Raw genomic sequence first — 26588 nt, 5'->3', positions numbered from 1 at the left:
GCAGTTGCATTGCTTCCGTTGTCAGAGATGGGTCACATCACTCCTAGCTGGTAGAAAAGTACCAATTCCGGTTGCTGTCAAGTCGACTCCAACTCATGGTGACCCCACGTGTGTCAGAGTAGAACTGTGCTCTGTAGGGTTTTCAGTGGCTGATTTTTTGGAAGCAGATCACCAGGCATTTCTTCTGACATGCCTCTGGGTGCACTTGAATCTCTGATCTTTACATTAGCAGCCTAGGGTGTTAACCATTCGCACCACCCAGGGACTGCAGCTAGTAGGGACTTGTGTCTCATATGTAGTATGCATTTGGAGAAAGCAGAAAAAGCCCGTGGCCAACTTGTTAGTTGCCGTGGAGTCCATTCAGTCTCGCTGATCCCACCTGTGCAGAGAACTGCTCTGTAGGGTTTTCTAGGCTATAACCTTTTGAAAGCAGATCGGCAGACCTGTCTTCTGAGGCACCTCTGGGTGGGTTCAAACCACCAACTTTTCAGCTAGTGGAGTGCTTAACCCTTTGCACCACACAGGGACTCCTGCCGACTTAGACTAGTGTAATGGGTGGTGACTTGCTATGTGAAGTAGTGTTGTGGGATGGTGAGGGTCCATGTAATTTCTGTAGGCTTCGATAGCTGTCCGTTTTGATGAGGGCAGTTGAGAGTGTGCTCTTGACTTCCAGCTCAAGGGTTCTGCTGGGAACAGTTCAGGCTCAGGGGTTAGGAGGCTGGAAGGTTCCAGTTTCTTGGACAAGGAGGATAGCGTTTTCTAGGTAGTTGATATAGCTGTTCTTTTCATTCTAGTGTATTCCATATGTCAGTTCTTTTAAGAGATGGCATTCCAAGAAGAGGAATATTAGCTGAGTTTTTCATCATGGCATGAAAAAGCATGGCTCTGGCCTAATCTTGTCAAATGGAAGGATTTGGGCTTCTCAGAGGTGCCCTGCTGCCTTCCGCCCTTTAGGCCTTTGTCTGTGAGGCCCACAGCGGTGGGAGTGCTCATTCAGTTTTCTCCAGCCATTTTGACTTCACAGTGTGACAGACAGGTGGGAGAGAGCAGCTACCTTTCACAGGGGTGGACTCAACGGCCTGAGAAGACAAGGACTCCACTTGTACAAGGCCCAGCTTCCTGTTAAATGGGGAATTCAGAGTTGGACCTAAGATTCTTCACTTTCTTTCTTTTTTGGGAGTTGAGGGCAGGAGGTGTTTTTCAATCTAACGCTTAAGGGGAATAAGAGAGGGAGCAGGCTGTTCTCCTAAGGGGGACACGGTGTTGGTTGTAGGCATTCCTCACCTTCTGCCAGGTGTGAGGCCGTGAGCACAGATTGCTGTTGTTTCTCCGCCCCACCACATACTGGCTCGTGGACACACATGGCCTTTGGAGCCAGACACATCTGGGCTCCAATCTCAGTTTATAACTTTTTGAAGCCTCGGTGTCATTATTTCCAGAATGTGTGTAAAAAGACCAAATTCATCAGCCTATGGTAAAGATCACGATGTCCTAAGTAAAATCAAGTTGTCTGTGATCTTCTTAACAGCTTTACAAAGTTGGTTTCATTATCTTAAGTTTATAGATGAGGAAACTGAGGCTCAAGAAGTCTGGGTGCTAAGTAAATGTCTGATACTTTCCTTTTTGGTACCCACGAAAATAGCACTAAGATTCGCTAATGTCGTTTTTAATATATAATGACAATTAGGGTTGCTGTGGTTGGTCACCATCGCTATGAGTTGGAATCGACTTGATGGCAACGGGTTTGGTTTTTTGTTTGTTTTGTAGTTGCTGTCATCTGTGTCGCCATTGTTCTTGTTCTGCTAGGAGGGGGTCTAGCACTCTAGCAGTCAGTTGGCTCAGTGGCTGAGGTTTGATGCTGTGTTGCCTTTTTGCATAGTCTTTTCATGTCTTCATTTCTTTTCTGGTAATGTTGGTCTCTCGACTCCCAGTTAACTTCCTAAGAACTTGGTTGTGGACAACGGAGCATTTTAAGGGCCTTAAGAGAGTTTTGGAGTCCCTGGGTAGTGCAGATAGAGGAAGGCTTCAAGTCCAGTGGTGCCTTGGAAGAAAGGCCTGGTGGTCTACATCCAAAAAACCAGGCATCGAAAACCCTATGGAACTCAGTTCTACTCTGACACACATGGGGTGGCTGTAAGTTGGAGTCAACTTTGGGTAACTAGTTTTTTTTTGTTTTTTGTTTTAAAGAGAACTTTAGGAGCCCTGGGAGTACAGTGGTTAAGAGCTTGGCTGCTAACCAAAAGGTCAGCACTTTTTATCCACCAACCACTGCATGGAAACCCTATGGGGCAGTTCTACTCTGTCCTATAGGGTTGCTATGAGTCAGAATCAACTTGATGGCAATGGCTTTGGTTTTGTTTTTTTTCGGGAAAGGAGGACTACCCAAAGGCACCCTCTAACTGTGGCAGATGACAGAGCTGATGGCTTCTGGAAGAACTTCCAGTAACCTCTCTTTTGTCTCCCTCCAGAAGGAAGGTAGCAATGGAAGACCTGGGGGAAAACACCACTGTTCTGTCCTCCCTGAGATCGTTGAACAACTTCATTTCTCAGCGAGTGGAGGGTGGGCCTGGACTGGATGTCTGCACCTCTGTGCCAGGCTCTCTGCAGATGCAGTACCAGCAGAGCATGCAGGTAAGGGGCCTGGGTGGCCTGGGCTTGGGGAGGGCTGCTCACGTCCCCGAGTGTTCAGGCAGGTCATTGTCTTCTTGAAACCGTGAGGCCCTCTGGCTGTCTTCTAGATCCCAACCTGGTTTTGGGGAGATAGCTAGATTTCCAACATGGGTGTTCCCAGTTTGAGGAGATGGCTGGATTTCCAACGTGGATGGTCCTGGTTTTGGGGAGATGGCCAGATCGCCAACCTGGGCATTCCTGGTTTGGTGATATGGCGGGGCCTCCAGAGTGGGCATTCCTAGTTTTAGGGAGATAGCCAGGTCTCCAGTGTGGGCATCCCTAGTTTTGGGGAGAAGGCCAGATTCTAGGATCTGGCCCTGAATGGGAGGAGGCTCTCTGTCCCCAGCTCAATCCTGCACACACACGAACTCACACCCAGTAGCCGTAGGACTAGAAAGCCACCTTATTTATGAAACTGAAGGAAAAAAACCACACTGCCTGGGAGCATGGCTGCTGAGGCCTCTAGCCAGCATGCTGACCCTCAGGAGGGCTGTGCTGTGACCCCAGGTCATTTGGTCAGCCTGGCAGGGGCACTAAGGCCATGAGCTGAGGTAGTGGGCATTTCATGGTCTCAGACCCTGGGGGAGCCGTTTGCTGGTCTTTCCGGTACTCTGCTATAGGGGACTTTTACAGTTTACCTCTGATTATATTCTGACTTCTCTTTATTCCACATTCTTGGGAATGTTAACTGCAGACATGGTTCAAAGGCATCCAAGGCCCCGAAGGACTTCAGGCCCCAGGGCTGTCGGGTCAGGGATAGCTGGGCCCAGACAGGAGGCAGATGTGGTGTCCTCAGTCCCAGCTGGACATGTCACTTCTGCCTACCTGCTGCCCTAAGCGCCACTGGCTCCTCTGCTGTTCCCTTCCCGTTTCCCTGCAGGCGCTGCTGGGGCCACCCTGCTGACATGGCCTGAGTCAGACTGGCTGGTAGCTTCCTGTTGCCCTCGGAGCCCCGATGAAGTCCATGGCAGCATTTTATAAAACAAATGGGGGTGTGTTTCACATTTAGAGTCCTGGGTGGCACATATGGTTAAGTACTTGACTACTGACCGAAAGGTTGGTGGTTCAAACCCATCCAGAGGCACCTCAAAAGAAGGGCCTGGCACTCTGCTTCTGCAAGGCCACAGCCATGGAAACCCTGTGGAGCAGTTCTACTCTGACACATGGGGTCGCCATGAGTCAGGGTTGACTCGATAACAACTGGTGTTGTGTTTTTTTTTGTTCGTTTGTTTTCAGTCACTGGTTAAGTTGATTGAATTGCTACATGTTTGTTAGTGTAAAGCTGCTTACTGTCCTTTCTTAGCAAGGGCTGCTCTTTATCCTGAGATTAGGCTTTTTCGATATATTTTTTTAATTTTAGGGTTAAAATGTTTTTCATAAACGACAGTGATAATAGATGGTAGTTGTTTTTGACCCTTGTTTACTGGCAAAATAGGAAGTTAGCAACGCTTGTCTAAAAAGGTGTTACAGTTCTATTGATGCAAATGCTTGGGGACTTTTGGTCCGTGTCAGGACTGGAGTATTGTAGAACCTGGACTGGACCTTGGAGGGCCCAGTCCTCAATCAGTTTGTGGCCCTGTTACGTGCTTGCGTCTCGGGATGCTTATTGCAGGGCACGCTGGTTTGTAGTCACGGCAGCCTGGAGGACTTGCGCAGGCCCGTTCTTGCCCTGCCCTGTCCCCAGACTGTAGCCACAGTTCTTCCTCTTGTCTGCTTACGCCTCCTGAGATGGCAGGTGAGAGGGGCTGAGGACTCCACGGGCCTGCCAGTCTGGAGGCAGGGCTTGGTCTGTCTTGCCAACCAGAGCCCTTTTTTTTGTTTTCTTTTTTTTAGGGCCCCTGTTTTAGCTTGAAGTTGTGTATAGTCTCATTTGTCACACATCGTTGTTATTTAAATGTAAGCATAATGCTTGAATTATGTTCTTTCCGATGAAATCAGTGTTCTGGGAAGATGTGCCCATGTATCATGTGCATTTGTGGTCCTGGTCCCTCTCCTGTGGCATCCATGGGAGGTGTAGTACCCTCCTCCTTGGAGCAGTGTGGATATAGATGCGGCTGTAACAGGCCTGCTTATCACAGCCAGGCTAGAAAGGCTGGTGGGGTCAATGAAGGACAGAATTAGGACTCCCTAAATATCAACAGGTGAGGATTGAAATAAGAGAAGATGTGATAGGGTTAAAGAAGGCATGGACTGGACCCGCAAAGAGCACAAGTGAGGGGAACGGCGAAGATGCCTTTCCTCTCACCTGGATTGCTCGTCTTTGGCCACTGTGGACATTTTGGGCTGGATGATTTTAGCTTGTACGACTTGCCTGTGCACCGTGGGAGGTTGAGCAGCATCCCTGGCTTCTACCCCTGGTGTGCCGGTAGCACCCTCTCCCCAGTCATGACAATCAAAAATGTCTCCAGACACTGCCAAATGTGCCCTAGAGGGACAGTAGACAGTATTGGCCCTGTTGAGAACCACTACTGTAGCCCAGGGCTTAAACTTCAATGTGAGTATGGAGCCCTGGTGGTGCAGTGGTTAAGTGTTCAGCTGCTAACCAAAAGGTTGGCAGTTTGAATCCACCAGCCGCTTCTTAGGAATGCTATGGGGCAGTTCTGCTGTGTCCTACAGGGTGGCTGTAAGTTGGAATCGACTCGACGGCAACAGGTTAGGTTTTTTCTTTGTATGAACTACCTGGGAATGTTTAGAAGGAAGATTCCGATTGAGTAGGTCTGGGTGTGGCTCAAGAGTCCGCGTTTCTAAGTGCCTGGACTGTGCCATGCTGCTGGACCAGCACAGCTCCAGCTGTTGAAGACGCAGCCCTTTACACCCAGGGATGCCCTGTTTACCCACACCTCTGCAGGAGGCAGAATTCTGAGCCGGTCCCCAGGTTCTAGGCCCGTGGTGCGCACACCTCCTGCAGCTTACCATGCTAATGGGGTGCTGCTGTGGGGGAATTTTGCAGGTACTAAGATCTCAAATCAATGGACCTTAAGGTCAGGAGGTGATCTGGGTGGGCCTGGCCTGACCCCATGGGCCCTCCAGTCTGGGTCTACAGGTTGGGCAGAGAGGTCTGAGAAATTCAAGGCAGGCAAGGGATTTGGCTTGAGTGAGGTTCTCAGTTGCTGGCTTTGGAGAGGGAGTGGAGACTTGGCAATGAGTGTAGGAGGGCTCTAGGACCAGCAGTGGCCCCGGCTGGCAGTCAGCAGGGTCACAGGATCTCAGTCTCGTAGCCATGGGAACTGGATTCTGCTACAACCCGGTGGTCTCGGAGGGGGACATGGAGTTCCAGTGGGCTGCAGCCCAGCCGAGACCTTGGTTTCAGCCTGCGAGGCCCTGTGGGTGGGCTTCTCACCTCAGAACTGTCAGCCAGCCTCGGGTGGTGTTCACGCTACTCCATGTGTGTAGTGTGTTACCTGGCATCAGAAAATAAATGTGCCCTCTCTCCCCAAACAGGCGTACACACACTCATCTTGAAACACGTCCTCCTCTGCCCATCCTTGTTAATGTCTCCTCTTTCCCGACTGGGGCCCTAGACATTTCTTTCCTGCACCTGAGGCACACTGCTGGCCTGCTGGGGAGGGTGCTCAGTGGTGTGGGTTGAGTTGAGCTGAGGCCATGGCTGATGCAGCTGGTGAAGTTCTCTCTCTTGTTTTCCTGGACCCACCCAGCTGGAGGAGCGAGCCGAGCAGATCCGCTCCCAGTCTCACCTCATCCAGGTGGAGCGGGAGAAGATGCAGATGGAGCTGAGCCACAAGCGGGCCCGTGTGGAGCTGGAGCGCGCGGCCACCACCAGTGCCCGGAACTACGAGGTGGGTGCAGGTGGTCCCCCTGGGCGGGGAGAGGTGGGAGCCTCGCCAGCTTGAAGCCTCGGTGTGTCAAGTCTGGGGCACTGGGCATTCTGTCTGAGGCTAGCAGTGAGGGGGGCAGGAACCAGAGTGCAGACCTGGCAGAGATCGTGGGCAGCAGGACCCGGGCTGTGTCCTGCTCAGCTGGTCAGAGGGCCTCGGAGGAGAGAGCCCTATCTCAGCAGTGGCTTTCTTTGCTCTGGGCTTGCCCAGGGCCAGCAGGGGATACGCGGCCTCCCTGTCACTTGGAGAGGGATGAGGTTTTCCCTAGCATGTGGTTGCCCTATTTCCCTGGCTTTGCTCAGCAGCACTTTGCTAGGGTTTCCGCTAAGTGCAGATTAGCTGTGGACGTGGTGCTGAGGTTCAAGCACTGGATGGCAGCCTCTGCCCTTCCTCCCTGCTTCTCCCTGAGGGTGGGTGTCTGGCCTGCTTTGGCCTCACCGTGGCTTATCTGCATTTTCTCTCTTAGCCTCTTAGGGCTGCTGTCACAGAAATACACAAGGGGTGGCTTTAAAAAGCAGAATTTATTTTTTCACAGTCTAGGAGGCTGGGAGCCTGAATTCAGGGTGTGGCTCCAGGGGAAGGCCCTTCCTTGTCTATTTCAGCTTCTAGTAGCTTCCAGCAATCCTTGGCATTCCTGGGCTCGTAGATGCCTGTCTGCTGCCTGCCTTCCTCTTCCCCCGTGTGTGTCTCTGAGCACCTCCTGGTGCCCAAGTGGTATAGGAGCTGAGTGATGGGTCATCATAGCAGGGGTCTGCAGGCCTTTTCATGGGGAAACTCGAGGGCTCTAGGCAACGGAGCTGAGTCCCGGGTCCCCTGGTGAGCCTGAGCCCCCCCTCAAAGGGACCTCTCTGTACCTCCCCAGAGACACAGCTGAGTGGGGCCCAGGCGTCATTCGGACCCAGCTTTCAAATTGTTCCCTGGAGTCCTGGGCATCGATAATGGTTTTTTAGGGGCTGCCATTTGGCAGTGGGTGGATAGGACAAGCGGTGGGGAACCAGCTCCTCTTACCTGGAATCCATCAGCTGTTGAGTCTCTGGGGGTCGAGGGCTGAGGGCTGAGGGCGTGCCCGAGCTACCCGTCTGCACTGGGAGCTGGATTGCGAGGAGAACCACCAACCAGGGCACTGTGCTAGCAAAGCACCTTGTCACGGCATCCCCGAGGGTCCCTTGTTTTGTGTCTCTGAGGATCGCGGCATCCCTGAGGGTCCCAGTGTCCCTGAGGCTCCCCTCTGCAGGACTTCCTGCTGCTCTGAGGCTGCACGTCCCTCTGACCGGGTCAGCCTCTGTGTCTGTGCTTTTATTGAGCCCTGCGTGGTTTGGGGTTGCAGGGCTATGAGTAGGTGGCATAAGTCCTTCTGAGTGAGGCCAGCTCTAGGAGTGACGAGAGGCTCTTGAAGAGGCTTCTCCAGGCCAACACACAGGCCGCCTGTCACAGGACTGACCGCGCTTGACCCTGGGACTCTATCTCCTGCTTTGTAGTTCCTGTGTTCCCAGGCGAGGGGTTTTTGGAGTCAGAGGTCTGTGCATGAGACCTAGTTCTGCCCCTTCTGCACCGGCCGAGCAGTCCTGCACAGCCAGATGGCTTTGAGTCCCCATGAGGTGTGTAACTTGGGGGAGGCCTGGGCCCTGGCATGGACAGCAGGAAGTTCCTGTCTGTGCCCCACCCTGCCTGGGCATCTGCTCATCGGGGCACTGACACGGGTTAGTGATGGCAGGCCCAATGAGGGCATCTGCTGGGGCTGCAGAAGCGCAGATGCTCTTTCCAGGGTCGACCCTGGGTTTTCAGCTTTCTGTGCTGGTCCCCTCCCTGCAAGAGACCACCCTGCAAGCAGATGTGCAATGCTTCTTGGGGTTGTCCGTGCCGAGTACCCGCCCAGAGCCCCCAGGCCTCTCAGTACGAGGGGCGGGCCCCTGCAGTAAGGGTACTGGCATGGACACAGGAGTACTGCTTCCCCCGCACCCTGAAGTACCCCAACTTCTGTCCTGGGTCTGCACTGGTTTGGCTAGTGGATCTGAGGCTGCCCTCTCCAGCCATGGTCCTTGCCCTGGGAAGGCTGGTGGCAGCCCCCTGCTCTGATGGGAGTGAGGATCCACCTTGGGGCACCTCTCACACTATGTCTTGTCCTCCTGACAGCGCGAGGTTGACCGCAACCAGGAGCTACTGACACGTATCCGGCAACTGCAAGAGCACGAGGCTGAGGCAGCGGAGAAGATGAAGGAGCAGCTGGAGCGCAACCGGGCATGCCGGCAGAACTTGGATGCTGCCAACAAGAAACTGCGGGAGAAGGAGGACAGCCTGGCCGAGGCCAGCGAGGTGAGGCTACCACCTTTCTGGGCGGCCGCTTCCCAGGCCTGAGCCATTGTCAGAGAAGATCGTTCACACCAAATTCCACCACTCTAGGTAGCCCTGTGACGTTTTCACTTCCTCAAGGTGCTTCCCACGTGCACACCAACACTGAGGCATCGTCGTCGTCGTAGTAACAATACTAACTGCCCGTTCTGTGGTTTTCAGTTAATAAGCTGAGCACTTTTTTGGTCTTTGTAATTCTGATTTTTAGCGGTTGGCTAATCCATCGTTATTTTCAAATAGTTTTTCATGTGCACACACATACCTGTTTGATCTCTCTCTCTCTCAGGTATCTTCACCTTTTTGCTTTTGCTGAATTATTTGAACAAATCCCTGGGTTTTGGGTTGTGGGGTCACTAGTTATAGCTACCTCTGTGGCGTTTGCTGTCAGTGGTTGTATTGTGCCGCTAGCCTCTGTGGAGTATTCTAGTTTCACGTTAGCGTTGCCTGCAGTGGACAGTGGTGTTTTTATAACACTTGTCTTTTCAGGAGATGTAAGTAGGTGCCTCTAGATTTGCATTGCTTTTGTTTTAGCAAAGTCTGTTAGCGCCTGCTGACATCAGAGTACCTTAGAAACAGCGCATACGCTAGCGGTAGTTCTCACCGTCTCTACCTACCGAAGGCTGTATGGATTCTAGAAGAAGAGCCCTATGCTGACGCTGGTGGAGCCTGGACTGTTCTGATCTTTCCTGTCCCGTTTCTGTGGTGTTCAGGATCGCAGGTGCTGGAGGGAGAAGCTGTCGGGAGGGCGTGGGGATGGCAGATCATTGGTATTCCGTCTCTGCTGGCTTCTCTCTGCTTGAGGGATCTCGGGAAGCAGCTCCAGGTTACTTTTGCCTCAGCAGCGCTGGAGAGCGTGTTAAGGTTGCTCCTACATCTGTCTTCTGAAGTGATGCTGGCAGGAGAGGAGTGGGGTGGGCTTCCAGAGGACTCCCACACGTGCCCCTTCTGAGTCTGACCGTGCTGCCTGTCCCCGGCCCTGTGGCCTTGGCTGTGGTGGGGGCAGATGTGGGTGACTTGCCCCGTGGTGGGGCCTTGTAGCTCAGTGGAGGCTGCTAAGTCTGCACTTAGTTCAGTGAAAAGCAGAGGAGAGTGAAACACTGGACACATGCGGTGAATGCTACCCAGCAAGGGGAAGGCCACAGCCAGGTGGGACGGAGCCCTGGATGTGGCTGCTTTTACCTTTCAGGTCTCAGTGTAAACGTCCCTTCCTGGGCGCTGGGTCTGAAGTTGTAGCCCCCCCCAACCGCGTTCTTTTTACCCACCACTCCACTCCCCACAGGCGCCCTCATTCACAGCATGCTCCCCTTTGACACGCTCTTGTCTGTGATCTGCTCATTGGTGATTGTTGGATGCCCCTACGTGTCCTTGTACTCAACAGAGCGCCGGTGCCCAGGGTGTGTCTGTTGAGCACAGTAAGACGGCTTGAAAGACAGATTCTCTTGTTAGATACAGTTTTAATGCCTCTGGTTTTTTCTGATTCCCTGTTGTAATGAGCAGACCATGCGTGTTCCCAGGTGGACAGCGGAGCCCCCCAGCATCACCCCCAGAAGACCTGGGGGACAGTAGGGAGGTATTTCGGTGGACTGTTGGTGGGTAAGCTTCTTGTGGGCAGGTGAACAAGTGCCATGGGCTCTTGTCTCCCCAGACTGGGATCACCGAGTGTCCCTTCCTGTGGCAACTTGGTCCCAGTCTGTCTCTTGCCCTCAGCTTGCTGACGATCCCTGGGGGTTGGCGTCAGGCTCCTTGAGGCTGACAAGGGAACGTTTGCATTTATTCCTCTCCATGGCGTCTGTCTGGGGACTGGCTTTTCACACCGGTCCAGCCAGCATGCACTCTTCCTGGGTGAGGGTTCTCAGGAGGAGCTGGTGAGGGTGGGTCAGAACCAGGGAAGGTGGTTCTGACATGCCGGTGGTGGTCCCGGGCCCTTGCTGTCTGGGGGATTCCTTGTCTCCAGGACAGCTTCCTGGTTCTTTGTGTCCTTTCTTGACCTCCCCGCCCGCTTCTGTGTAATGCCATGTTCTGGTAGTTTGCAGCCTAGCTGCTGGCCTAGGGCTCTTCAGTTCCCAGGGTGGCTTTCAGCTCCTCCCCTCTGGGTGGCTTTCAGAGTTTAATCCTGAGGACAGCCTCAGGCCCCACTTCCCAGTTCTAGAGCGTTCCCTGCTGCCATCTATAGTAACATTTTTAGCAAATAGCTGGGAGGGTGCCATGGTGGGGGGTGAGAAGGAGTTGTAGGCTGAGAGAGGGTGCAGGTATGAGACAGAACAGGCTCTGTGAAGGCTCTAGGCTCCTGGCTGTGTGTTCAGCCTTCCTGGCTGGTGGTCCCTTTGCCCCTGCAGCTCCTCCTCGGCAGGATGGCCTTTGCCAGGGCCTGGCTGTGCCCGAGACTCTCCCTAGCAGCTCTGGGAGCAGGAGGCTCTGGGCGAGGTGTTCTTCTGAGTGTGGGCTGAAGGAGGGGCCTGCAGGGCGGTCTGTCTTGTTGGCCTTATTCTGGGGATGGGAGGGGACAGGTGACAGGCGCAGTCTCTGCCTCCTGCTCTGAGTCCGGGAGAGCCTCCCTCCACTCAGATGTGCGAGGCCATGTAGGCTTGGCCTCTGAGCAGCTGACGAGGCACTCGCGTGCTGTGTCCCATCTTACTTTAGACCATTAGCACGTTGAAGGGCAGGATCTCAGAGCTGCAGTGGAGCACGATGAACCAGGAGATGCAGGTGAAGGGCCTGGAGTCTGAGAAGCAGGAGCTGAAGGAGCAGCTGGATGCACAGCACAGGTGAGTGTGGGGCCGGAGGACAAGCAAACCCTGGGCGGTGGGCCGCCATCTGGTGAGGGCTTCCATAGTGAGGGTTAGACTTGAGCTGGACCCCTGGAGGATGAGGGGGACCCTGGGTGGGCAGGCAGGCTGTGGTGGGAAAGGACCCTCCAGGCAGAGGGGGCACAGGAGTATGGGAGCGGGTGTGTCCGGGAGTTGTGGGCACGCTGGGAAGGGGCCTCCCAGGGGTGCTCTCTGATTTCTGTCCTGACAGGGTGAGTAGGCATGGGTGACGTTAGCGGATGTGGTCTTAGTGTTGTGGCCGCCCAGTGGAGTTAGGGAGGCTGGTTGGGCAGAGGGAGGCCCTGTATGTGTCTCCCACTGAGCAAGCACTGGGTCATGTGTACCCATGGGGATGAAGAAAGTGGTGTGGTTAGGCAGCTGGACAGGAATTTGCGGGTGATCCAGGCTGCCCCCCAGATGAGGAGACTGAGGTCACGGGGCTGGTGGGAGAGAGCACAGGGTCCTGGGGTGCTTCTATGGTGGGAAAGAGTGCATGTGTGTATGCGAGTGATTGTGAGTATACGTGTGTGTGTGTATGCATGTGAGGGTATGTGAGCCTATGTGTGTGTGTTTCTGTGCATATGTGCATGTTTGAATCTCTGTGTCTCTATATGTATACGTATGTCTTTCAGTATGTATGCGTTTGTATGTCTTGGTACGTGTACATGTGTGCGTGGCTGTGATTGTGAGTGTATGTGTGGGTACCTGTGTGTTTGTATGTCTGTGTATGTATTTCTGTGTGGGTCTTGTACGTATGTGACTGTGTGAGCGTGTACGTGTATATCTATGTGTGTATTTGTGTGTATATCCGTATCTGCGTGTCTGTAGCTGCGTGTGTATCTGTGTTTATGTCTGTGTGTGTGCATGTGTGTATGTGCATGTGTGTGAGCATACATATGTGTGTCTGTGTGTGTATCTATGTATGTGTATACATACACGTGTGCATGTACACGCTGGAAGGCCTCAAGGTGAGGGAACTTGTTGGCTTCACCTCACACCTGCTTCAGCACACAATGTTCTATTCTTTTGACAGAAAATGGCAGGAGGCGAATCAGAAGATCCAGGATCTGCAGGCCAGCCAGGAAGTGAGAGTGGATCATGAGCAGAAGATCAAGGTGAGGGCTCACTTCCATCCTGGGCGTGTCCTGTGCACATGCCCGCAGGGTCTCATCCTCCTGCACGGCGTGTGTCTGAGCTGGACGCGTGTCCTGTGCACATCCCCGTAGGGTCTCAGCCTCCTGCGCTACGTGTGTCTAAGCTGGGCGCATGTGCTGTGCACATCCCAGCAGAGTCTTGGCCTCTTGCACTGCCTGTGTCTGAGCTGGGCATGTGTCCTTTGCACATCCCTGAGAGTCTCAGCCTCCTGCACTGTGTGCGTCGGAGATGGGCATGTGTCCTGTGCACATCCCAGCAGGGTCTTGGCCTGCTGCTCTATGTGTGTTTGAGCTGGGTGCATGTCCTGTGCACATCCAAGCAGGGTCTTGGCCTGCTGCTCTATGTGTGTTTGAGCTGGGTGCATGTCCTGTGCACATCCCAGCAGGGTCTTGGCCTCCTGCACTGTGTGTTTGAGTTGGGCGTGTGCCCTGTGCACATCCCTTAGTCTCGGCCTCCTGCACTGCCTGTGTCTGAGCTGGGTGTGCACTGCACAGTGTCATCTGTGGGTGCTTGGCTGCCCGTGATAACTGTAGCCGCTTAACTGGACTCAGTGGTTTCCTCTGTGTGCTGGGCCCTGTGCCGGGGGTAGGGGTGCCATGGGGAAGGAGAGAGACCTGGGTCTGCTCCTGGAGCACAAGCTCTCATGGGGAAGACAAGCAGCTAACAAACATGTAGATAGAGAAGTACAAAGAGTGTGTGAAGACGGCAGGGCAGGCTCAGAGAGGGTGCATGCCAGCCCAGCATCACTGCCAGTGTGATGGAACCACCTCCAGACTGGTCAGTGCGTCTCCAGAGTCCAGGTTCTATCACTGCAGGGGTGCTGCTGGACGGCGACATGGGGTCCTGTTGACTTTAGAATGCGCTCCACGCACATCTGTTCCGTCTTGTCCCCCTATCTCCACCCTGTGCCATGGGCCTCAGGGCCACAGACCTCCCCTGCCCTGTCTGTGTACTTGCTGTTCTGTTTGGCTGGAGTGCTCACGGCACTGTCCCCTCCCCATCACTGAGCCTCCTACCCTCCTCCTGTGGCCCTGGTGCCCTGCTGTGCATCTGTGTGCCTGGATGGTCTCATGTCTCTTCTCTGAGACAGAGCCCCCACCCTCCTGCGGCCCTCCTGCCCTACTGTGTGTCTATGTGCCTGGATGGTCTCGTGGCCCTTCCCTACGACCAAGCCTTGACTGACAGAGCCACATCTGTCTCCTGCCTCCTCTGTCCCGACATGGCCCAGTGCCTGCCTACAAGGCCTCTGGAGATGCTTGGCGAGTGCCTGCCTGGCTTGGTCTTGGCCTTACCCCTAGCAACCTGTTTCCTCCGCCTGGTCAGTGACTTGTTGCTGATGGGTGCCAGCTATCTCCCATTAGGCACCAGAGGACAAGATATTATCCAGAAAACTCTCCTTGCTGCTGGGACAGACGTGGTGGTCACACATGTACACTAGAACAGCCCAGGCACAGGGTTAGAATGAAGCGTGGGCTGTTCACTGACGCATGGGTTCAGGGATCTGTGTGAGTGGCCGACAGAAGCCAGGCCCTGCCCTGGACGCCCTCCCTGAGGCAGGGCAGCCACATACACAGCTCTCAGCGAGGCACGGGAGGGCTCTGCTGGCTGTGTGTGCGAGCGTGCGCACAGGAGCTAGCCTGTTACAGTCAGGAAGGGCTTCCTAGAGGGGGGCTGTGGTGGGGGGCATGCACAGAGAAGCACGTGGAGGGTTCAGGATGAGTTGGGTCAGTCAGAGAAACGTTCTGGTGATGGGATCCTCCTCTCCTCTCTGGCTGTGACCAGGACTTGGAGCAGAAGCTATGCCTTCAGGAGCAGGATGCTGCTGTGGTGAAGAACATGAAGTCAGAGCTGGTGCGGCTCCCCAAAGTGGAGCGGGAGCTGAGGCAGCTGCGGGAGGAGAATGTTCGCCTGCGGTGAGGAGCCTGGGGGGCTGTCTGGGGAGGGTTTAGGGGTATGTGGGTGTGGAAGCTCTGGGCCGTGGGGTGTCCCCAGGGGTCAGGGAGGCTCTGGGGTGCAGGGGCCTCTGAGGGGTGGGGCATATCTGGGGTGCAGGGGCCTGTGAGGGGTAGGGGCTCTCCAGGGGGCAGGGCCTCTGAGCAGGGGCAGAGATCTCTAGGGCACAGGGGCCTCCAAGAGGCAGGGGGTCTCTCGGGAGAAAGGAGTCCCAGGGCCAAGGGCCCTGCCATGTCAGCACCTCCTGGCCTTGGGGAGTGGCGTCCTAGGCTGACAGCCTGAAATGCAGCCCTGTGGGCAGGGACCTGTCCTTGGGTCCAGGGAGCCCATCCTTCTTGGAGTCTGAGCTGCAGCCCTGTGGGTAGGGGGCCTGTCCGCCTCGGCCCAGGTGCTGGCTGTGCCCACTGCCTGCACCAATGGGCCCCAGGGTACATGGCTGTCTGAGTGACCTTGTTTTGTCCCCCACCTGCCAGGGAGGTGAGAGAGACCCACGGGCTGCTCCAGGAGGAGGTGGAAGGGCTGCAGAGGCGGCTGGGGCGGCAGGAGAAGCTGCAGGAGGAGCTGGTCGGCCTGGAGCTGGAGAAGGAGGTGAGGCCCTGGCAGGGAGCTGTCCTGCAGGGTGCCCCCTGCTTGGCCGTGCTCATGCTCTGGACGGTCCTGGGACGTTCCGATTGTATGGTCCAGCTGTTCACTTAATGTGTGGAAGCCAGTGTGGGGTGTGACAGGCAAAATAACACCCCAGAGACGCCCACTTCCCTGTTCCCAGAGCCTGTGAACATGTTGGGTTATGTGGCAAAGGGAATGAAGGTCACTGGTCCACTGATGATCCTGGATTATCAGATGGGCCCTCATCACAGGGCCGTTCCTGTTAGAGACGGAGCCAGGAGAGGGGTCAGGGTGAGACAACGGGAGCAACATTCACCTTGTCGTTCCTGGCTCTGAAGTGGAGGAAGGGCCACGAGCCAGGAATGTGGGCAGCTTCTAGCAGATAGTAAGGGCAAGGAAACGGGTTCTCCCCTAGATCCTCTGTGAAGGAATCAGCCCTGCCGGCAGCACCTGGATTTTAGCCCAGGGAGACCCATTTTGAGTTTCTGACCTCTAGAGCTGTAAGATAAGAAGCCATCGAGTTTGTGGTAATCTGTTAATGGCAGCGTAGGCAGGTGGTATAGGTGGGAGTTAGGGAATGGTGTGTTACTCCCTGAGAAGCAGCACCACCCACAGAAGCGAGTGGGAACCTGTGCTGGGCTGCTTCTCGCCATGTCTGCCACCTACAGTGGCCTTTGGTGGGAAAAGGATGTCAGCCCTGGGACTGTCTCCCAGGTCAGCTTGCTGGATGGGTAGGAAGACCGAGGCTCTGGAGGCCAGCGCTCTTGCCGAGCACACAGCCAGTGTGTGTTTCATCGTGGACCAGAACTAAGGCCTCGGCTGCTGGTGCCGGGGTCTTTTGTCCTACCGTGTGCCCTCCCATGGCGTAAACCATGTCTCTATCACCCAAAAGCTCTTGCAGACTCATGGGATGTAAAAACTCATCTGGCATCTGTAGTGTTTGTCAGCCTCCCCACCCACTGGGACCGCTCCCTGTGTGAGTGCCCTTGGATGGTGTGTATGATGCGTTGCGCTTCCCAGAGCTCTGGGAAGATCGAGGTATTGTGGGTCCTTTGCTTCTGTGCTCTGAGGGGCCTGGGCACCAAGGGAGCTCCCTGAGGCTGGCCTGAGGCCACTGTGGGACCCAGGGCAGAGTTCCTAGTTCCATTGTGGTTTATGTAGAAACAGCCTGAAAATACACCCTGGAGCCAAGCAGTGTTTCCTCTGGACATAGTTCTATTTGAACCTCTGCTCTCCAAACGAAACCAGAAACAAGCAAACTTTCGCTAAGGCCATCGCCATATGCTGGCTGACCACTCCCTTTCATCCAGCTATGTTGGGCCCATAAGGATGAGAGACCCCAGTCTGCCCTCAGAGGGGTCACAGTCCAGGAGAAGTAACACTGCCTTCCACCCTCTGCCCTTTTTCACTCGGCCAAGCTCTTCTCTAGCCTCCATTTCATTTGAGCCTCACGGTCACCATGTGAGTGGCCAGGGCAGGGGTTCTGGCCCAGGCTCTAGAAGTTGGAAGCACAAGCCAGGAAGCCTGGTAGACTGGCCTGGGGCCTGGCCACTGCTCTGACCTGCCACTCTCTTCTCTTTTCTGTGCTGGGCCCACAGTGGCCTTCCGTCTGGACCAATCTGTCATATTCCCTCCATCCTCAGTGGCAGGGCTGTGTCATGGTTAGTGTGGGGGTCTCGAGTGATGCTGCCTCGTTTCAGGCCTGGACGGTGCTTGCTGGCTGCGTGACCTTGGGCACGTGACTGGCCCTCTGTCTGTCTGGGCATCTGTACACAGAGGATGGTTACACGTCTGTGCATCGGGCGTGTGGGTTGAGTGGATTTGTAGACAGTGCCACCAGCTGTACATGCAAACATCCCAGTCATCAGCCCTGCGTGGGTCAGCTGCAGGCGAGTGCTCATGTCTGAGGGTGCGGGGTGGGGGGGGTGAAGGGAGGCCACACAGAGGCACTCACCCCTGCCCACAGATGGTTGTAGGCTAGAAGGGGAGTGAGACTCAACAGCATTTTGGGCTGTGGGTCAGTGGAGAGAGCAGGCATGTGAAATAGGAGCAGCCACCTGGGTGCTGTGTGCAGTGGAGGTGTCAGCTCCAGCTCCCCTTCTTCAGGGCTGATTTCCTCCTGCTCATGGGGCTCCTGGTCCTTGTCTACTGTGACCTTAGGGGGAAAGATGAGGAGTAGAATTTGGTTCTGGGACCGAGTCCCTTTGTCTCAGGTACCATCCCTATTCACCATGAGGAGCTCCTGGGAGGGAGAAGGAGCGGCAAGGCCTGTGGTCCGTGCCTGGCATCTGCACTCTGGGCACGGATTGGCAGGACCATCCCTGAGGCTCTTCGCTCCCCGCCCCACATTCCTTTAGCTTTCTGGGGTTCGTACTCTAATTCAAGGACCAGAAGTTGCATGGTAAGTTCAGCATCAGGAAATAACTTGACTGCTTTGAAGTAGACTCAGGGCATTTATGTATTTTTCCTCAAAGGGGAGGGCGGACTTGACTGACAGATCAGAGGCTTTAAAATTTCCTGTCCTATTTTAAAACATGCTGGCACAGTGATGCCAGGGAGACTTAGTGTCATCATTATCGTCACCTCTAGGTAAGAATAATTTGGTCTAGGCGATTGGTATGTGTATTAGTCAGGGTTTTACAGAGAAACAGCTGACAGCATATAGACACACACACACATTGACACTGATTGATTTTAAGGAGTTGGCTCACACATTGTGGGGCTGGCAAGTTCAAAATCTGTAGGCCAGCAAGCTGGAAACTCCAACAGGACATCTATGTTACAGTCTTGAGGCAGATTTTCTTCTTTTTTAGAAATCTCAGTTCTTGCTCTTAAGGCCTCCAACTGATTGGATGAGGCCCACCCATGAGGCAGTCTCCTTTGCTTAAAGTCACTTAATTGGATGGACCACATCTATAAAATACTGTCACGCCAATACTAGACTAGTGTTTGATGAGATACCTGGGCTCTGTAGCCTAGCCGAGTGGATGCGTCAAATTCACTACCACAGCGTACATGCAGTTGGGAGGTGGAGAGGGCGGATGATGGTGTGAGGTGGACAGGAAGGATGGGAGGGTCATAGAGCCCTTGGTAGGAGGTGACGGGGATGTGGCTTTACCTGCTCGGCCCTCTTTGTCTTTGCAGAGGCTGCTGGGGAAGCTGCAGAGCTGGGAGAGGCTGGACCAGACCACAGGCTTGCACATCAGGTAGGCGGAGGGCTGAGCTCCCATTGTCCCGCTCTCTATGAGTGGAACATCGGCCTTCACCTCTGGCAGACGTGGCCCTCCTCCCTGAGTTCGCGCCAGTGAAGTTCCTCTGTGGGCTGTTGGTGGGGAAGCTCTTGCTGCCTGCCGTTCAGGTTTAATGAGGTGCTTTCATGGAGAGGGGGTAATGGAACTAAGTGGCTCTCCCCGCTGAAGCCTTAATAGCGTCTTCATTTAGACTCAGAATACCTGCAGCCTCACAGAGCCAGGTACTCGATTACCCTGCATTGCTGGGCTTTGTTAGCGGATACTTTTCTGGATATACTGGGGAGGCAGCTGCTTTTTGGGGAAGTCATTCCTTTTAGGTGATTGTAATGAGCAGAGATGAACTGAGCTTAAAAAAAAAAAGAAAAGGCAGATTATTTCTGAATCAGGCCCCTGTAGCTGCCTCCTCAGCTAGTCAGGCTAACTGCTGGCAAGTGTGGAAGGCGAGCATGGAGTGGCAGGTAGATCAGAGCTGCAGGCAAGGAGGCCGAACACTGGGGATTTTGTCGCCTTATCTGTAGCCAGGTGCCAGGTGGGCATCATTCCAGATCCCCGTAGCCAGTCCCATCTGTCCCACTGCTCGTCTCCCTCCAGTGGTGCTGTGGTTGCTGCCCTCCTGGCCACCGTGGCCTGGCCGCTTGTCTGCCTTGTGGCCCTGGGTCCTGGGTTGGCCGAGGAGCCATCAGTCTGTATTAGTCGTTGGTGCCTGGGGCACGTGGCCTGCGGCGCTTAAAGACTCTCTTGTTTCCCATTGCTCGTGGGATCTGAGACCTGCAGACTCTTGCTGTCTTCCCTGCTGCTTTTTGAAGCTGGGCCAGGATGGGCCCTGTCTCACAGAGCCGCCCTGCTATTAACACTGCCTCGCCGCTGGCTCTGGAGCTGGCTCCCGCCACCTGCCACCTGCCACCCGCCACCTGGCGGCACTGGCTTCAGTCCTCGGTCACGTGGAACTGCCTCTTCATTTCCTGTGCCTTGGTGAGTCACAGAGGTGTGACATGCGAGGCTGCCGGCCCCTCTGGATCTCACTTGCGAGAGCCAGACTCCTGCTGGCCTCCCAGCGGGGCCTCACGCATGCACCTCCTCCTGTCTTCTGAGCTCATTAACTCACCGGAATACATCCCGCCTGGCCCCAGGGATGCCACAGTCCCATCAGAAAGCTCCGTGACTTCTTTCTAGTAAAGGCCATTAGAGCCCGCTCGTGCCCAGTTGGTACTGAGGCTCAGCCAGGCAAGCCCAGCTAGCTGCCCCACTGGCTGCATCTGCCAAAGGGGTGCAAAGGCCCAGTGGCCAGAGGTAAAGAGAGTGCAGCAGTTCCTCGGGCCCTGGTGGCTCCACTTCCAACCTTGAAGGCTCTGCCACAAGCATGGCTGGCTTCAGGAAGCTGGTGTTGCAGTCTAATGTTGCCAGCTGGGCTGAACATTGCCTCTGGCAAAGTCTTGGGTGGCCATGTGCTTTGTCTGCTGTGTGTTCGTCAGTCCTTACCTTAGTGGCCTAGCATGGGATTGGTGGGGGGGACTGATCCGGGGGTCTAACAGGGGGGACTGTCTGTACTCCCTCCCAACTTACGACTGGGCAGGAGAGAAGGGGCATTTGTGCATGGCGCCCTGGAGGTCGTCACTGAGGAGGCTGGGGGCTGTGACAGAGCCCCAGTCTGGTTCCATTTCCTGCCCTACTCCCAGCAAATGTCTCGTCTCTGAAAAGGGGAGTGTTCAGCTTTCCTCACACGCTGTTAGGAAGGTGAACATGACCTTGCACCCCAGAGGTGCTCTGTGTTGGCAGAGCAGTGCTGTTACTGACTATCCTGAGCAGCCATGGACTGGTTTCTAGAAAGACCCAGAGGGCCATCTTCACCCCTGGGCTGGGACCTCTTCATCCTCTTAGGTTTCCTTGTTTGGGGCTCCTGGGAAGGGCAGTTTCTCCTTCATGTGTTCTCTCTGCTGGGCATGGGCCTCTCAGGGACTCCTGTGGGTGTCTTTCGTCAGGGACTCTTAGCTCCTCTGCTCAGATTTTCTGGACCCCATGGTCCTCCTGGGGCCATTGCCCATCTTTCTCCAGTGGTGGTGCAGTTGCCACCTGTTGAAGGGCAGGCCTCACCTTCAGGTCACTTTTGTGCACGACTCAGGGTTGTGTTCATCAGAACAGTCCACGGACACGCGGGCCTGTGGCACTAAATATGGCCAGACCTCCACTCACCTGGCGAGCTTGGGAAAATGCAGATTCCTGGGCTGTACCCCAGGTCTGTCAAGTCAGCATTTCTAAGGTATGGACTCAACTATTGGGGTGGCCTTGAGTACTAGGATGAGGATTTGGCCTGCTTTTTTCTTTTGTTTGCTAGGTTTGGGGCAGTCATTTGAGATTTCTGAGCAGGGACGGTGACTTGGTGAAGCTCTTGCTTCATGGCACTGAGTATGGTGGTGGATGGGGAGAAGGGCTGCAGGAAGCTGTGAAGACTTGGCCCATCACTCTGGCCTGGGGTTTCTGCAGGTGGGGTATGAGCAGACCGGACACACAGGAGAAATGGGCACACTCAGTGGGGCACAGCTGACAAAGAAGAGTGTTTGCAGGTGATGCCATGTGAGAGCGGCTGTCTGGACCACTGGGGGTGGGTCTGCTCAGGATGGGCCTAGGGTAGACTCCTATGGCTACCATGGAGGTGCTTAGCGCTAGTGAGGCGGCAATGGGAGTTGTCTCAGACCTTATTAAACTGAGTGGTCCCACATCCCATCTTGTGGGTTCTTGGATATCCTGTTCCTTTCCTATGCCTCAGTTTCCTAGAGCTATATCTTTTCATCACTGGGGCGGTGGATCTCAGGGAATCTGATGAAAGTCATAGACTTTTGCCCCTTGAAAACTCACATTTGCATGTGCGTGTGCATACGTTCATGTGGGGACCACTCCCCTCTGACTGACCTCTGACCTCAGAAACCAGCATGAATTGTGAGAGTGAGTTTTGGCATGCGCCAAGTGGTTTTGAGCTCAAGTGCTTTTAGGCCCAGGTGGTGCTGTAATTTTGGGGCTGAGGCCTCTGATTTGGGGCTTGCCTTTTTTTTTTGGCCCAGGCTGGGCCTCTGTCCCACAGTCTTCTGTCTGAGGGCGGCCACCACTAGGTGGCACACATCCACTGGTGATTCTGGCCTCTAGGTCTCCTGGAGCTGCCTCTGGGGCTTTGTGGACACTCCCTCAGCAATTCCTGCCCCCTCGCCAAGGCACATCCTCACTGAAAGTAGCCTTCCGTTGAGCAGGGAGTGAGGGCTTTTCATTGATAGTGCCCACCTGCTTCTGGGCAGCCCATTGCCATTTTGACTATTCCATGTCTGCCCTATTCTTTACCAGTCTCTCCAGTGGTCCTTCAACCCTCAGGTCTGTGAGTGCTGGTGTTCAGACCTAATAGGACCTGTCTGGGCTCTCTGTAGGGGCTGTGGTTTCTCTCAGATCCTCAGGGGGGCCTGTGGCCAAGCCATGGTAAAGAGCTGTGACTGGTCTGACTCCTGCAGAGGCTGTCCAGGCTTCTTCACACAGCATGACGGGGTCAGCCCTCTCTGACTTGGGGTTTCCTATATCGGAGAAGCCCAGAGACAGGAGAGCTGGACGGGGCAGCTGGTGTGACCCTGAAGGAGCCTGTTTGAGGAGAGGCCGAGCTGCCTGGTAAGAGAGAGTGGGGGCTGGCATAGTGAGGTGGTGCCCATGCCCCCCCCCCCAGCACCATGATGTCGTGGAGGATGGAACCCTGCTCATTGCTGAACTGTGGGGATTGCTGCCCCTGAACCTCCCTAAGTCCTCTCCAGAAGCAGAGATTGTCAGGGCCTCCTGGAGACCAGGGAGAATTCCCCACACTCATACCAGACCCTGCAAGGGACCGTGTCCCTGGAAGTACCTTCTGTAACGTTTCATTGCCTTTGCAAGACCAGCTGGTCTGCTGGTACCTAGTCCCTTTCCAGCCTCATTCCCTCAAGGGCCCCTGTGCTCTGGGCAGTGGGTGGTGGGCAGGGTGCCCGTGAGTCCTACTGGGGAGCACAGGGGTGCTGTCGGGTGGCACACTTAGGTTTTGGGCCCCTGCTCTGGCCTTTGGAACCAGGCCCTGGACTCTTGTGCTGCTTTGTTTGCGGCACCTGGTCAGATCCAACCATCAAGACCTGATGCACACCTGGCCCTGCACCAGCTAGCAGAGGGTCCCTCCCTGCCCCCGCCCCAGGTAGAGCTTGGGTGGAAGGACAGGCACCCACAGTGAAGAGTGAGGGTCTGCCCCACCTTATGCCATATGTGGACTGCCATGTGGACAGTGAAGACATGGGAGAGGGGCCTAGCTGGGGTGGGCACTGCTGTCACACCAGGGTGTCAGAAGTGCCAGGTGGGTTGTGGACATGTCCCTGCTCTCTTGGACTAGGTTGTCAACCTTCAGTATTATCTATGGCTTGCCTGGCACACAGGTGAGACCATGGGGGTGGCAGGGATGCACTGTCTGGGGAGACGCTGCCTAAGCACAGACATGGGGGGGCCTGTATGCTGAGAGAGGGTAGGGGGTGCTTGGTGTGTGGATACCCTCGTCCTCCAGGGCTCTGAAGTGGACTGAGGATTGAGCCCCAGGAGGCAGTTTGTGAAGGTGCGTGTTGGACTGTGACGTGATGAAATCTATCTTTTAGGAACTTGGCCTGTCTGGAGGGATGATTTAAAGGTTCTGGAAGTAGAGGCCAGGAGCTACCCCCTGAGGCATCATGTCAATCCAGGTAGGAATGCCCAGGGGCACTGAGAAGAGGAATGGCTGAGAGAGGCCGATGGGAAAAGTGGAGCTAACGGAGCTCAACCCAGGAATGCAAGGATGGCTCATCTTTTGAAGCCAATTAAGATATTTCACCATCATAAGAGAATAAAGAAGAAAAAAACCCCATGTGATCTTCTCTGTAGATACAGAAAAGGGTTCGATAAAATTCAACATCCATTCATGATTAAAACTCACTGCAGACTAGGAATAGAGGTGGAATTCCTCAACCCGATAAAGGGCATCTACAAAAACCCTTCAGCGAACGCAAGGCTTAGGGTAAAAGACTGCTGCATTCCCTTTAAGGCTGGTGGAAAAGGCCAGACTGTCTGTTCCCGCCGCATGCGTTCAGCACTGTACTGAAGGTCCCAGCCAGTGCGGTAAGGTAAGAAAAAGAAATGAAAGAGATTCAGATAGGAAAGGAAGAAATACAACAGTCTCTGTTGTAGATGACGTAATTATCTACGTAGAAAATTCCAAGGGATCTATCAAAAGCTACTAGAACTAATAAGCGAGTTTAATAGAGTCAGGGCGATATATAAAAATAACTTGAATTGCTGTATACCATCAATGAATAACTGGAAATAGATACCATTTACAGTATCATAAAAAAAGAAATGAAATACCTAGGGGTAAATTTAACAAAATATGTACAAGATCTGCAAACTTTAATATGTTGCTGAGAGAAATTTAAGATGACCTAAATAATTGGAGAGATATACTGTACTTGTGGATCAGAAGATTCAGTATTAAGATATCATTTTGCTCAAACTGATCCAAGTATTCAGTGCAATCCCAGAGTCCAGCAGCCTTTTGTTGTAGAAACTGACAAACTGCCTCTAGCGTTTCTGTAGAAATGCAAAAGACCTGGAATAATAGCAATTTTGATAAAGAACCAAGTTGGAAGGCTTATACTGGCTGGTTTCAAGACACCCTATAAACTGCATTCATTATCAAGTGTGGTGTTGGCGTAAGGCTAGGTATCTAAATCAGTGAACAGGACAGATAGTCCAAAAAATACAGGGCCAGTTGATTTTCATCAAAGGTGTCAAGGTAATTCAGTGGGCAAACGTAGTCTTTAACAAATGGCATTGAAACACCTAGATGGCTCTGGAAAAACGTGAACCTCAGCACTCACCTTGCACCACACACAGAATTTAAATGGATCCTAGGCCGAGGGATGATAGCTAAAACTTCTGGAAGCTTGGGTTTGGCCATGATTTCTTATGATGCAAAAGCATGACCATAAAAGTAAAAGAAAATCCACAAATTAGACTTCATCGAAATTAAAAAACTTTGGCTCTTCGAAAAGCACGGTGAAGAAAATGGCAAGGAAAGCTGTAGATGAGGAGAAAATATCTGCAATATTTCTATCTGACTTAAGACTTGTATCCAGGATGTAGAAAATGTCTTACCAAGTCAGTGAGAAGAAGACAACCAAATTAAAATCATGGGCCGGAGGCTGAACACTTACAAAGGAAGGCATATGAAGGACGATGAACAAGGACATGAAAAGATGCTCAACGTCATTAATCACCAGAGAAATTCAAATTATGACCACCGTGAGATGCCACTACATACCTAATAAATGTTAGGTGCCATTGAGTTGATTCTGACTCAGAGTGACCCTATATGACAGACTAGAGCTGCCTCAGAGGGTTTCCAAGGCTATAATCTTTACGGAAGCAGATTGCCAGGTCTTTTCTCCCGCAGAACTGCTGGTGGGTTCAAACCGGCAGCCAGCCTTTGGGTTAGCAGCCAACCCCTTCATGACTGCCTCACCAGGGCTTCTTGAATATACCACAGACTGCCAGAGGAACTAACAAATCTATTCGTCTTGGGGAAAATATAGCCAGAATGCTCCTTAGAAGTAAGCATAGTGAGTCTTGGTCTCGCTTACTTGGGACACATCAGGAAAGATCAATCCCTGGAGAAGGATATCATGCTCGGATAGTAGATGGTCAGTGAAAAAGAGGAGGACGCTCAGTGAGATGGATCGGCACAGTGACTGCAATAGTGGGCTCAAACGTACCTACTATTGTGAGGATGGTGCAGGACGGGCAATATTTCATTCTTTTATACATAAGGCTGCTATGAATCAAAGCTGACTCAACGGCAGCTAACAACCTAATAAATGACCATACAGAGTGTTGGCAAATACGAGGAACTACTGGAACACTTATAAGTTGTTGGTGGGAGTGGAAAATGGTACAGCTACTCTGGGAGCAGTTTGGCAGTTTCTAATACTCTTACTGTACGACCCAGCCAATTCCACTCCTAGATGTTTACCCAAGATAAAGGAAAACAAATGACCGCAGCTTTGTTCATTACAGCCCCAAAATGGAAACAACTGAAGTGTTTATCAGAAGGTGGATGGAGAATATGGTATATCCATACACTGGAATTCTGTTCAGGTGTAAAGAGGAAGACGCAACTATTACATGCAAAAACACGAGTGAATCTCTTTTGCTAAGCAAAAGAAGGCAAACTCAAAAGATTGCATACTCTGATTCCATCTAATGGAAAGGTTAGAAAAGGCAAAACTAACCTGTAGTGACAAACGGCAGATCCGTGGTTGCTCAAGGCTAGGGTTGGGATGTGATGAACTGAGGGGGAAGGGTGCAAGGAAACCTTAGGGGTGCTGGTAATGTTCTATAGCTCTGTCAAGGTGGTGGATACACAGGTACATGCTTGTTTCAGAGTTCCCCAAACTATGTCCTTAAAACGGTACATCATAGTATATGAAAATTGTATCTTAATGATGTTGGTGTATAAAAAACAAACAGTCACATCTTGTGATTAGATGTCCCTGGGTGGTGCAAATGGTTTATGCCCAGCTGCTCACCTGAAGGTTGGTAGTGCGAACCTACCAGTGGCACTGCGGAAGAAAGGCCTGGTGATCACCTTCCATAAAAATTATTGTTGTTGTTGTTAGGTGGCTTGGAGTTTGTTCTGACTTATAGTGACACCAGGCACAACAGAAAGAAACACTGCCTGGGTCCTGCACCATCCTCACAATCATTGCTGTCTTTGAGCCCATTGTTGCAGCCCCCTGTGTCAGTCTGTCTTGTTGAGAGTCTTCCTCTTTTTCTCTGACCCTTTACTTTACCAAGCATGATGTCCTTCTCCAGGGACTGGTCCCTCCTGATGTTCTTAGGTGCTATTCAGTTGGTTCCAGCTCACAGAGACCCAGTGTACAACAGAATGA

General features: G+C 53.4%; 1 protein-coding gene across 8 annotated transcripts in view; it reads left to right on the top strand.

The window, feature by feature from the left end:
• Positions 1 to 26588, top strand: part of MAD1L1 (mitotic arrest deficient 1 like 1) — a 492384-nt gene that overhangs the window by 764 nt on the left and 465032 nt on the right. For 6 of the 8 annotated variants that reach the window (XM_064295955.1, XM_064295956.1, XM_064295959.1 and 3 more), the window contains exons 2-9: positions 2469 to 2631; positions 6327 to 6467; positions 8640 to 8819; positions 11496 to 11620; positions 12696 to 12777; positions 14600 to 14730; positions 15244 to 15358; positions 18521 to 18582. In XM_064295955.1, the coding sequence (XP_064152025.1) occupies positions 2482 to 2631; positions 6327 to 6467; positions 8640 to 8819; positions 11496 to 11620; positions 12696 to 12777; positions 14600 to 14730; positions 15244 to 15358; positions 18521 to 18582 (986 nt within the window). In that variant the 5' untranslated portion in view covers positions 2469 to 2481. Of the gene's footprint in view, positions 1 to 2468; positions 2632 to 6326; positions 6468 to 7984; positions 8105 to 8639; positions 8820 to 11495; positions 11621 to 12695; positions 12778 to 14599; positions 14731 to 15243; positions 15359 to 18520; positions 18583 to 26588 lie in introns of those variants that run through there. The other 2 variants (XM_064295954.1, XM_064295957.1) reach the window with 2 other exon arrangements.

This window comes from Loxodonta africana, chromosome 12 (assembly GCF_030014295.1).
Source record: "Loxodonta africana isolate mLoxAfr1 chromosome 12, mLoxAfr1.hap2, whole genome shotgun sequence".
NCBI lineage: Eukaryota > Metazoa > Chordata > Mammalia > Proboscidea > Elephantidae > Loxodonta > Loxodonta africana.
This window is presented reverse-complemented; position numbering and strand designations above follow the sequence as displayed.